The sequence below is a fragment of the Microcaecilia unicolor genome, chromosome 5 (assembly GCF_901765095.1).
Source record: "Microcaecilia unicolor chromosome 5, aMicUni1.1, whole genome shotgun sequence".
In the NCBI taxonomy this organism is placed as follows: Eukaryota; Metazoa; Chordata; class Amphibia; order Gymnophiona; family Siphonopidae; genus Microcaecilia; species Microcaecilia unicolor.
This window is the reverse complement of record NC_044035.1, coordinates 296,483,722-296,497,056: the sequence shown is the minus strand read 5'-3', so window position 1 is coordinate 296,497,056 and position 13,335 is coordinate 296,483,722. Positions and strand designations below refer to the sequence as shown.

At 42.4% G+C, this 13,335-nt stretch overlaps 1 protein-coding gene across 2 annotated transcripts in view; it reads left to right on the top strand.

Moving 5' to 3' along the window:
* DUS2 (dihydrouridine synthase 2) overlaps positions 1–13,335 on the top strand; it is a 164,944-nt gene that overhangs the window by 28,323 nt on the left and 123,286 nt on the right. For both annotated transcript variants that reach the window (XM_030204304.1, XM_030204305.1), the window contains exons 4-5: positions 4,679–4,770; positions 9,943–9,986. In XM_030204304.1, the coding sequence (XP_030060164.1) occupies positions 4,679–4,770; positions 9,943–9,986 (136 nt within the window). The remainder of the gene's footprint in view (positions 1–4,678; positions 4,771–9,942; positions 9,987–13,335) is intronic.

Sequence of the window (13,335 nt, the reverse complement as noted above, 5' to 3'; positions counted from 1 at the left end):
GGTATATGGAAACTTCCATCATCACCCCATTTCTTTGTATGCAATTATCGCTCTCAAATCATGTAGAACAAATCTCGCTACTCCCTCAAATTCTGTGTTTAATTTGACTGCAGTTTTTTCTCCTATTATTGAGCTACATGATAATACCATATACTTTTAAACAGGACTGGATGACATATTGGACATAGCTTATGTCCCAAGGTGTGCTTGTGATGCACCAACTATATGGCATCAGCATATTCATACTTAGGTACATTCAATACCTCTCAGTATTTTCTATAATTTAGTACCTCATATATTCTTATGTCCAATTGGACAATCGGTTTTTGCCAAATATTATCTCAACAAGCAGGTAGTACCACAACCTTTGAACTGTTACTGCATCTTACTTCCTGGACATTCAACTCTCTACTGGATTCTTTGAGCACAAAATTTTAATAGCATGAATGGTTATTCAGAACCACACTTCTACTTTCTTAATATAAAGTTACATTCACTCATTCGTTCTTTTCAGCATTTATATGCTGCTCAATCCTAAGCAATGTACATTTTCATTTTACATAGACTGTCAAATCAGAGTGGACTACAGTCAGAAACATTTCTATTATCCTGTGATCAGGAACTTCTGTATCTCTTCTCTCCAGTTCCCCTCATAGCAAGCATATTTTCATAATGCAGCTCGAAACCTAGCATACATACTACTCATTACTTTGTTTCGGGCTCCGAATGTGTGGTTCCCAGTGTTAGTTCTTTTCACAGCTTTGTATCAGCCGTTCTTCCTTCCCAGAGATAATGGCTGTCATTTCATAACCCCGACACTATTCTCCATTTGAGTCTTTTCTATTCCATTATATCAATTTGGCACGTCAATCAATTATATGACTTGCTCCTGACTTATCTCCAGCGGTATCTCATTTTCTTTCGACTGCATGTAACACTTCAAGAGGTTGTTGTCTAATTTTGAATGCCTCTGATTCTCCTTCTGGTGTGTGTGTGTGTGTGTGTGTGTGGCATTATTTGTTTTCTAATTTCTGAAGGTGTTTGCTCACATTCCTATAGTCATCAATTTGTTTCAGTCTGGTTTATACAAAAGCTCTCTCCTTTCTCACCCTAGCTGACCTCCAGACATGTCTTGGGAACTCAGTTTAGAGTTGGCCTGCTTTTATGGATACTCCTTTGCACCCAAATTAATGACACAATAAACTATTGGCCTAGGTCATGGGGTTTTCACTATGAATTCATTTCACCAAGACTATCCAATCACCGGTCTTGTTATATCTCTGTCAGAGGAAACAATTTATAGAGGCAGTGAGTCTAACCACCATATTTGTCCACTGCAGATGCTACTTCATTATGAAGTATTATCAAATCTTTTAATGATACAGAACTTCTTAGCACACATCTGAACTTTTTGCCTCTGATCGCATACCCCTTTTTTCATGTGGACATATATATATTATCCTTCCAGTATTTGGACTATTTCCTTTTACTAGTATCCATCAGAGATGGTTCTATACAGTAGTCTTTCCTCGAGCTCTTTGTATACGTTTGACTCGTAATGACTCCTCTGACCACCTGTTTTCATTTCTGTCTTTCTTTCATTAGTTAAAAAAAAAAAAAGGGTAAGCCGTTGTCTGTTGAAAGAAAACACATCTTTTCTGCTCTCAGCAGACAGGACCTCATAACTTTTGCAAATCCTTCGTATCACAGTACATATAGTAGGAACTATATCTACTATGAAACCTCATTTGCAAAGTATTGCTCTACTGGCTGTTTGTACGGCAAACATAGCAATATCATTGTATATTTCTACAAAATACTCCTGCATTCATGCTGCTTCTTCAGCAGTTTTCTGTTCTGTAACCTATATTTTTATTTTCATTGCTTGGCGCGTCAACTTACCACCTCCTCCACTTCTAGGAAACAGTCCTACAATTTTGCATTTGTTGCATGCAGTATTCTTTTTCGGACTGTTCTCTGTTTCTAGCTTGGGAGTCTTCAGCTATGTGGCTAGATGATCTCACTGTCCATGGAGAAAAAATAGTTGCTTACCTGTAACAGTAGTTCTTTTTGGACAGTAGATCATCTAGCCACACAGACCCACCCACCCTCCCAAAGTTGCCGCCAGCTTTTTGATTAACTAAGGCGGGTGCACTGATTGTGCAGTATATATAGTGCCTGTCAATGGCAGGAAGACAGGGATATGCGCAGAGAGCTCTTTTAAGTTTTCTGTGCTTTGGAAGGTCCGGGTCTGTGACGTCACCGTGGAGTCACTTCAGCTGTGTGGCTAGATGATCTACTGTCCAAGGAGAACTACCGTTACAGGTAAGCAACTATTTGATCTTCCTGTCTCTCATTCACCCAGCTTCCGATGAAACAGTGTGACAAGGCGGTGGCCGTAGCTAGAAGGTTGTTAGGCTGTATAGAGAGAGGTGTGACCAGCAGAAGAAAGGGGGTGTTGATGCCCCTGTATAAGTCGTTGGTGAGGCCCCACCTGGAGTATTGTGTTCAGTTTTGGAGGCCGTATCTTGTTAAGGATGTAAAAAGAATTGAAGCGGTGCAAAGAAAAGCTACGAGAATGGTATGGGATTTGTGTTACAAGACGTATGAGGAGAGACTTGCTGAACTAAACATGTATACTCTGGAGGAAAGGGGAAACAGGGGTGATATGATACAGACGTTCAAATATTTGAAAAGTATTAATCCGCCAACGAACCTTTTCCGGAGATGGGAAGATGGTAGAACGAGAGGACATGAAATGAGATTGAAGGGGGGCAGACTCAAGAAAAATGTCAGGAAGTATTTTTTCACGGAGAGAGTAGTGGATGGTTGGAATGCCCTCCTGCGGGAGGTGGTGGAAATGAAAACAGTAACGGAATTCAAACATGCGTGGGATAAGCATAAAGGATTCCTGTGCCGAAGTAATGGATCCTCAGGAGCTTAGTCAAGATCGGGAGGCGGGGCTGGTGGTTGGGAGGCGGGGATAGTGCTGGGCAGACTTATACAGTCTGTGCCAGAGCCGGTGGTGGGAAGCGGGACTGGTGGTTGGGAGGCAGGGATAGTGCTGGACAGACTTGTACGGTCTGTGCCAGAGCCGGTGGTTGGGAGGCAGGGCTGGTGGTTGGGAGGTGAGGATAGTGCTGGGCAGACTTATACGGTAAGTGCCAGAGCCGGTGGTTGGTTGGCGGGGATAGTGCTGGGCAGACTTATACGGTCTGTGCCATGAAGAGCACAGGTACAAATCAAAGTAGGGTATACACAAAAAGCAGCAAATATGAGTTATCTTGTTGGGCAGACTGGATGGACCGTGCAGGTCTTTTTCTGCCGTCATCTACTATGTTACTATGTTACCTACCCCACCCCTCTTCCTGTGAGACTGTCATTGAAATGCTTTTGTGTTTCACTTATATATACTGATATCATTTTCTTTTCTGTGTTTTGTTTTATTTGTATTTATTACCAACAGTAGATTCAGAATGTTAAATATCTTTAATAACTAATTCTGTCTGAATTGGTCATTTATCATTAACCTTCTTATTCTCTCATGTACTATTTCTCACTCAGAATAAACTTAACATGTTGAAATCCATAGATACCTCAGTAAACCTAAAATACTGTATTATATAACTGGGCTCTTACAATTAGATTAATCTTTACATTAATCTCTGTTATGTATCCATTATTGTTGATTGTAAGCCACATTGATCTCAAGCTTGTTTGGTGTAATGTGGGGTAGAAATGTCGCAAATAAATTTTTAGGACCATTTTCGGGAAAAAAAAATTCAATGGAAAAATGCACAAAAACAAACTATTGGGATGCATGTGTGTGTGTGTGGGGGGGGGGGGGGGGGGGGACGACAGTATTCTTTGTAGACTGGTCACACAGACATCCCAGCAGATCAGTGGGGCACCCTAGGTGACACTGCAGTAGACTTCTCATAAAAGGTCCCAGGTACACATCTCTCTGTTATCCTCTTAAAACCACCAAAAACCTAGTGTACCCAACTGTACACCACTACAATAGCCCTTATACCTGCAAGTGTCACCTATCTGCAGGTACAGTAGGTTTTTTTTTTTAGTGGGTTTTGGAGGGCTCATACTTTCCAGCACAAGTATAACAGTTAAAGTGGAATTTAGGCCTGGATCCCCTTCTCTACAGTGCACTGCACTGACCACTGGGCTACTCCAGGGACCTGCTTGCTTCTCTAATAGCTTTAGATTTTATGGTCAGTCCTGTCATAGAGGGTGGTATGTACTGCATCTTTGGGGGGGTGGGAGGGTTCAATGACCACTTGGGGAGTAAGGGGGAATCAGGCCTTAATCCCTCCAGTGGTCATCTGGTCATTTAGGGCACCTTTTTGAGACTTAGGTGTGATTGAATCAGGTCTAGAACAAAATGTCTAACTTTTAGCCCCAGATGTTTTTGCTTTGTTCCATCATGGCAGAAAAACGTCCAAGTTTTGGAAACGCCTAAATCCCGCGCCCTTGTGATTTGGACATTTTTCAGAGGAAAATGCCACATTATGCCGTTTATGAGATGTTTTTCTTTTTTGAAAATGAGCTCCTTAACTTTTTTTTTTCTTCTGATACTGTAATTGGTTTTGAGAAGTTCAGTTCACTGCAGTCGAGCAATTTAAATGTTTATTTTTCTCTACCCTTTTTCCTTTTCCCCACACAGATGTTCTTGATACTGTGGATTATGTAGCTCCCAATGAAAGAGTCATTTTCAGGACCTGTGAAAGGGAGAAAGGCCGTATTGTTTTTCAGATGGTAAGATATATATAGAAGATAGGCTGCTAATGCCTCTGATTTCAGAGTACAGTATTGTTTAGATCTTCCTAATGAATCTCTGTGGGTAGACTTTGCTAACCCTGAATTTTTATACTTGGTTTTATTTTGGCTGGATTAGTATAGTTTGCTCCTGTTAAACTCATCATTTCTAAACCAAAACGATCTGTTCTAAAGACCAGTCTTTTTTTTTTTTTTTTAATGTGGGGTACTTATCAGGATTTTGTGGGTGCAAACATGTTTACTAAAACAAAATGTGTAGTCAGTGCAGTCTTTGCCATAACTCTGTTTCGGTGCCAAATAAAAATACATCTGATATGGTTTGATTATTCAGTTTTGTAGAATAATTACACAGCAATATGGTCACTACTGTCTGAGTACTAGAGACAGTTGTCTTCTGTTAAAACAGAGTTTCAACATATCTGAATATTTGTTGGCTGTGTTAGAAATGTAGAGAGACCTTCTTTGAAATGCTTGTTCAAGAAATGAAGAAGAAAAGGGTTAGGAAGGGGTTTTGTTTGTTTCCTTTTGTTAACTGGTTCAAGGAAGATAGGGCTCTCAGAGGTACTGAACAATTCTGACTCTGGCAAGTTATTAACACTATAGAAATATAGAAGACAAGGACAAATGTTGATTATAGAACACATCCACACCTCTGGTTCAGCTCTATAATCCTTTGCCTTAGATCTCCCTTTAAGTTGGTCTTCCTCCCATTCAGATTCATAGATTACAGCTTTTACAAAATACAGCCATCAAGCTAATTCATGGTTTGAAAAAAAATGATCGTGTTTCCCTCCTACAATCTGAACATTGGCTTCCTTTTTGTATCCCTTTTAAGGTTGTTGTTTTGTGCCACCAGATGCAGCCTTCAGAACATCCACTGCTCCTGGCCATCCTTCTCACTCTCTATATCCCTTGCTGATCAGTTTGTTCCTCTAACCACCACCTGCTGGTTGTACCTACCTATTACCAAATCTATTTGGAGAGTATCCATCAATCCTGTTTTAGTGTTTTCAGCCCCTGTTCTTTGGAATTCCCTAACACCGTATGTTAGATTAGAGTAGTCCATTATGCATATCAAATCATCCCTTAAGTTCACCTTTTCGTTGTTGTTGTTGTCTTCCCTTCCTCATAGGTTAAACTACAGTCCTTTCTTCTACCAAGGCTAACCTTTGGCCCTCCTTTCTCTGAAGGGTTCTGCTGAAAGTGCGAGTGATTGATTATATCTACCCTCCCTCACTGTCCTCTCCCTCCCAGACCTTCCCTCTATGTTCAATTGTATCCTTTCCTTCCCCGTATTTACCTCCTATTCCTTGTCTGTACTCCCAGGAGTTCTTCCTTCATGTTCCTCTTTCCAGGACTCTTTGGAGGAATCTGGCCTGGTGGGACAAACCCAGTCATCTGCTCAAGGGGTTGCGTTTGTGCCCTACCAGGTGGGTGGTAGTAACCACCAATGCAGGTCTGATGCTTGGCTGGCACACTCAGCGTCAGTAGTTACAGTTGGAAGTATAATTTTCTATCTGTTGCCTGGAGGCAAGGACCATTCTTTTACTTCTTCAATAGTCCTTCCTCTTGTTGAGGGGGATAGCAGTCTGGATGATGTCTGAGAATGCCACAGCATTGGCTTATATCAACAAAGGAGACTGGACCTGGAGTGTGGCAGTGGCATTGGAAGCCATTTGGCTTTGCAGGTAGGCAAAGCTGCTTCTCTTGGTAATCTTGGCAGTGCACATTGTGGTACAGAGAATGTGCAGGCAGATTTTCCTACCTGGAATGCCTTGGATCCAGGGAAGTGGGAACTGAGTTCCTCAGTACTTTTAGCTCCTGGTAGACCACTACTCCCCCCCCCCCCCCCCCCCCCCCCCACTTTGACCTGATGGTGTTGTGTTGCAAAGTGAAGTGTTCCCTATTCTTCCCCATTCTTCAGTTGAAGGAAGGCATTTGGCTTGGTGGTGTTGACACACTAGTGCAGCCACACCCATAGCAGGGGCGTCTCTGTGTTTCCACCCTGGCCCTTGATCAGCAGAGTCTTCTAGAGTGTGACCAAGCTTCGGTTTCTCATAATCCTGGTGGCTCTGGACTGGTCCCCGCTGGCCATGGTACTCAAATCTGCTAGTGGGACCCCTGCTTCTGTAGGGACAGAGGTTTTGGTGGCAGGTCCCAGTTGTGTTGGAGATCCCAGATCTATTCTGGCTTATGGCATGGCTCTTGAGAGGTGTTGCCTGAGATACTGGGGTTATTTGGCTTTGGTCATTTCTAATGTACTCAATGCCTGGAAGCATTCTAATCTATGGCTTATGTCCGTGTGTGGTGGGCCTTTGAGCAGTGGTGCGCTGAGCGCGAACTTTCCCCATGGCGAGGGAGTTGTTGTCTTGTTCCTGGAAATAAGATGGGGTAGAAGAAGAATGGATGAATGGTGGAGAGGAATGAGATTTAGCATGAAAGTCTGCACGGCTGGGGAGTAGGTAGGTATCGGTGGGAAGGATAGGTCTTTTTGAGGGGGCAAAGGAAGATGGAAAGAGTCTGCTGTTCCATAAAACTGGCCAGCAGATCACAAACCAAAATTGGACACTTGAAAGATATGATATTTGAAATTTCTAGACTTGTATAATTTTGTTTTCCTGTAGTGCCAACTTAAGACCAGAATGGTAAAGTCTTGGATGTCTTTGTTTGAATGTGAGTAGCTGACCAGGATATGTTTGCATGATTTTCATGTTTTTATACTATATTCTGAGAATTACAAAAATGTTGATGTAAGATATCCCCTGGAAATTGTGTGCTATGTTTGTTTAATGCTTTGAAAAATTGCATTGTTACGTAAGAACATAAGAATAGCCATACTGGGTTAGACCATCTAGCCCAATAGCCTGCTTTCAACAGTGGCCAATTCAGGTCACAGGTACCTGACAGAATCTCAAATAGTAGCAGGATTCCATGCTACTGATCCCTGGGACAAGCAGTGGTTTCCCCATGTCTTTCTCAATAGCAGACTATGTACTTTTCCTCCAGGAAGTTGTCCAAACCTTTTTTAAACCCAGACACACTAACTGCTGATACCACATCCTCTGGCAGCGAGTTCCAGAGCTTAACTATTCGTTGGCTGAAAAAATATTTCCTCCTGTTCATTTTAAAAGTAGTACCGTGTAACTTCGTTGAGTGTCCCCTAGTCTTTGTACTTTCTGAAAGAGTAAAAAAATGATTTACGTTTACCCATTCTACATCACTCAGTATTTTGTAGACCTCTATCCATCTCTTTTCCAAGCTGAAGAGTCCTAACCTCTTAAACTTTTCCTCATATGATAGAAGTTTCATCCCCTTAATCATTGTGGTCACTCTTCTATGAACCATTTCTAATTCTGCGGGAAAAAGGGCCCTGTGCTGGCGGCGGGGGCTGTTTTTCCCATGCACCAGGGCCCTTTTTACTGCAGCGGGTAAAAAAGCCCCCAGCACACATGGCCAATGCAGTAAGAGAACTATTCAAAATTGTTAAAATGCATGCGAATTGTGAAAATTGCAGGAAGACATTAGGAAGTTGGAAGATTGGTCATTCCAAATGGCAGATGAGATTTAATATAGACAAGTACACTCTTACCGCATGGCCATGTGATTCAAGAGAACTCTTACCGCATGGCCATGCGACAGGGAGCCCTTACCGTCACCCATTGAGGTGGCGATAAGGGCTTCCACGCTAACCCGACGGTAACCAGGCAGCACAAGGCGATGCCCAGTTGCCGCCTGGTTACTGCTGCGCAAACCATTTCCGGGGGTTTTCTTTTTCTCCCAGAAATGGCATGTGCTCGGGACAGTACTGTCACCAGCAGCTGCACTGGGCCAGCGGCAGTCCCAAAAGAGCAAGCGGTAAGCCCACCTTGGACTTACCGCTGCTCTGTAAAAGGGCCCCTGAGATTTATCTTGGGTGCTGACTCCTAGGGTGGAACACGGCATCAAATAACTATGATTTGGATTATTCTTCCCAATGCACATCACTTTGCACTTGTTCACATTAAATCTCATCTGCCATTTGGATGCCTGGTGTTCCAACTTCTTAATGTCTTCCCACAATTTTCACAATCCGCATGCATTTTAACAACTTTGAATAGTTTTGTGTCATCTGCAAATTTAATCACATTCATTGTTCTGATTTCCAGATCATTAATAAATATGTTAAATAACACAGGTCCCAGTACAGATCCACTATTCACTCTCCTCTATTGAGAAAAATGGTCATTTAACCCCATCCTGTTTTCTACCCATCAAACCAGTTCCTAATCCACAACAGAACATTGCCTCTTGTCCCATGGGTATTTCATCATTATAGCAGTATAAAACACAAGATTGAGACCCTTTGAAATTTCAACTATTTTTCAACGTTTCTAATGCAAGAAAATTATAGTATTATTGCTTGATTGTGGTTAGTAGCATTTTTAACAAAATCAGTTTATCTTAAAAATGGATACAGAGACATTTGATGTTGATAAGGGTTGTGTCAGTGAGAATTATAAAGGATCTTTATTTACTCTTCACTTCTGCTTGGGTTTGTACTTTATAAGGAGCATCTTCAGAAATCTATTTGGGAAACACAGTCCTTCATTTGTCCAAGGGCATGTAATGAAGAACAACTAGTGTTCTTAAAATTTACAGAAAAATCAAGAAAATAGTCTTGTTTTCCCTGAATTACACAGGCAGATTGATGAAATGTGAAAGTCAGGCATCCTTGGCTCTACCACTGTTTATTTCTGGGTTAAACTTATGTTTACCAGCAGTACTTAAAGCAAAACCCAAAGGTAAAACATTACTTGTCATCCCCTGTGTGCTGCCCATTGACAATGATTTATGAGAACCCGGCACACACTTAAGTGCTGCCAGTATGCATGAAGCAAGGGCCATGAAATTGAAAACCAGGGAACTTCATTTTATCATAAGAATGTAATTCCCTCTCGCCTTCCTCACCACATGAAAAACATGAAATTCTGTTCTTGTGAGTCTGCTACGTTATTTGTCAATTGTGTAGTCATCTGTTAAATTAGGAAGAATAAACTTGATCTAGGCTTGCTTTATTTTATTTTTTTTTTACTGGCTAGTCTATGTAGAGTACATATTTGTATGTCTGTGATCCACGTATTATAATTATATTAATATATGTTTTTATTTTAGGGATCATCGGATGCAGACAGAGCCTTAGCTGTCGGCAAACTTATGTAAGTTCTTCCAAGCTATCATTTATTTAGTACAGATTAGCTCTGATATATACAGTATTAGCTCACTTTGGGTACGGTGTATTAAGCATTTATCCCAAAGACACAATGGTTAACATGGTTAAAGGGCTCTAACTCAGCATTATTTAGGTCACCACAGGTTACATAGTAATGAGATGTAAGACATACATTACAATGTAAATTCTTTAATACAGCTTGCAGTGAACAGCTGGGTTATTTTACCATTCTAGGAGCATCAAGCTGCCAAATTGCTACTTGATGGTCCCAGGCTGTGGCTTAAAGGGACTGGACCAAATTATTGTAAGGTGTTAGGGGGTCATGTTTCCATTTAAAGACTTCTTTTCCCATATATGGAAACATAACCCCTAGCAGTAGTATCGGCTTCATTTTGAACCCAGCGAAGGCTAGGGCAGAAGAAACTGCGCATCACTTGTGCCCCATCCCACCAGTTACCAGAAATATTAAAAGATTGACCCCAGGGAACCTGAGAATGAGTGGGGGGACATTGAGGGTAGGAGACTCATGACTTCAGGGGGCACTTCTGAGTAAGGGAAACTAGACTTCAGGGGGGCATTTGGAGGGGGTTTATGCTGGGGGAGGGGCACCTTGCAGTAACTTGCCCCAGTCCCTTTAAAATGCAGCCAGGGGGCATCAAGCTGCAGCTTTGTGGCCTGATGCTGCTCGGTCAGTAGAATAACATTGCTTACGAAGTTGATCACAAGCAACGTTATTCATATACCACAGGAGTCAGTAACCTGCAGTACAGAGCTAACACCAGTTGGTGACTCTGTTAGTAAATCAAGCTGCGATAAAATCCCAACTGTTATCACACATTGATAACTTCCCCCCAAGAGGGTAATATCATAAGAGGCCACATAGGTGCCTGTCTTATAAAGATTCATAAAATACTAGCAGAAACCCTGCAGAAATAGCTTCTTGATTGAGCTGCAGGTATTTTACCTGTTCAAGAGTAGGAGTAAATATTAGTGTGTACATGATCTCTTTCCCTGAACATGCCTACTCTAAAGTCCTATTCGGCTATGCAACTAAGGGCACCACCATAGTTTTATGCTGGACATAACTGTACTAGAGTCCTATTATGCGCATATTCTGGCATGTAGGCACAATAAATCCATAATAAAAATAACCTTCTGAAAGGGGACAATCCTTGTAGTGCATCAGACCCATTGTGTGCTGCTCTTCTCCTGGATAGACACTCAGGCCCTGATGATCAGAAGCAAACTCGGGCGCTAGAGGCCATACTAGCACACGCTTTAGCTCCTGCCCCATGATCACAGCCAGCGAGCTCGTGAAACAATGAGTTTGCCTGCTCTGACTGTGAATGCATGCTTAACTGGGAATTATATATTCCTCCCCAATGCTCAGCAGGCAGCGTGCCAAACCGTACGCCAGCTCAGAGCTGACATTGGGGTATGCAGAGCGTAGGAGAGGAATGAGGAGCCCTGTCCAGCATGCATCTGCATGCCAGCAGGCCTCTCCATCCCACCTTGGGCCAAGAAGCCCCCCCCCCCCTATACACACACACACACCTCCCCCTGGACAGAGGGGGAGGTTCAGGGGCTGTGGAGAGCTGGAGGTCCACCAGCCCTCTAGCCTTCTCTGTCCGGTAGGGGGGGGGCTTGTGGTGGACCTTCAGCCTCTCATATCCGAGGTAGGATGGGGGGCCTCCAACCCCTATGTTTGACAGGTCCGGGCTTTTTTTTTTTTTACATCCCAGGCCTGTCAAACAACTTCTGAGAGGATTGTGCCTTGGCACATGGCCAAGCACAATCCTCCCGCAGGATGATCAAAACTAATAGTGCACATAAATTTGCATACTATTTGTTTTGATCATCAGAGCTTTAATTCCCCATGCTGTTCCGGCACCAATTGTTCAGCGCTGTTAGTAATAGTGCTGGGAGTTTGATCATTGGGGCATCACTGCATTCTGCTGCATTTTCCTGTTTCTTCCAGCCTCTTTTTTTATGTTCGACTCATATATACCATAATTTATAGACAGTATTTTGTAAAAGTCTTCACACCCTTTCACTGATTTACAGAATATATTCTTCACTTTTTATGTGAAATAAAAGTAGTTAAGAATAAGAAACCAAGAAGCATTGACTGCATATCTCACTTTTTGGTGGAAGTCTCTTTTGCAGCAGTTAAATCATGAGTTGTTTATCATAAGCTTTCACCAACTTCACCTAACTGAATGGTTTATGTTTTGCCCATTCTTCTCAGCAGTATAGCTGAAGCTCTGTCATGTTTTCTGGGAATTGTCTGTGGGTTGCAGTCTTCATGTTTATTTAATGTTTATATAAGGCCAGAGTCAGTAAATGATGCCTGAAAACTGGCGCTGGAAAAAAATTGGCACTCAGCACTATTCCATAAAGGACGCTCAGGGTTGTGCTCCCTGTACAGAATAGCATGTAGCTCTGATTCCCACGCCCAGCTTTGGATGCTAGGGCTTATGCCTCCTGAAACCTGCCATAAATGCTGGCATGAACTTTGAGCGCTCATCCCCTAGTATTCTATATCACTACATCCAAATTTTCAGAAGGCCCCAACCTGCCGATGCTCTTCCCATGGCTGCACACCCTTTTGGGTTGCACAGTCTAGGAGTTAGGCACCCAGTGTTCTAGCATACAGGCAGATGTGTATTAAAATCCTAGTTAGTTCCAGTTAATGTCAGTAATTGATAACATCCAATTATTGTTAATGGCTCGTTAATTAAGGTGTCATTAACTATATCACACTGTGAGGTAATCCCCTTTCTTGTAACTTAACAAAATCTATAACTAATTTCATAAGTATATTCTCACCAGACTAGAAAAGAAACTTAGCTGGAAAGGAACACGTTTTTTTTCTTTTTTGGGGCTTCTCGAGTCTCGTTAATTAAGGTGCCCTTTTACAGTGCGTTCTAAAACGAGACTACCAGCAGGCTAGTGCGCCCCCGGTGGTAATTTCGGATTTGGTGTGCACCCACACTACTGGGACAAATTAATTTTTGATTTCCTACTGCGCATGGTGTTAATCATCAGTTGGCACGCACCGACCGGCCACTGCGTGTATAGCGCGTGAGCCCTGACTGCTAGATTAATGAGTGGTGTTAAGGGTTCAGGCCATAAATAGGCGCACGCTGGTTTCAATTTTACCGCAGCCCCTTTTCCTGGCCCATTGAAAAAAAAGCCCTTTTACCCAGATGTGGTAAAAACTGGCCCGGTGCATGCCAAAAACACGCGCCCACACTACCTCAAGCTACGTTTTGCCTTGGCTTAATAAAAGGACCCCTAACTAATTTGTACATGCATCTCGGGATCATGCCCAC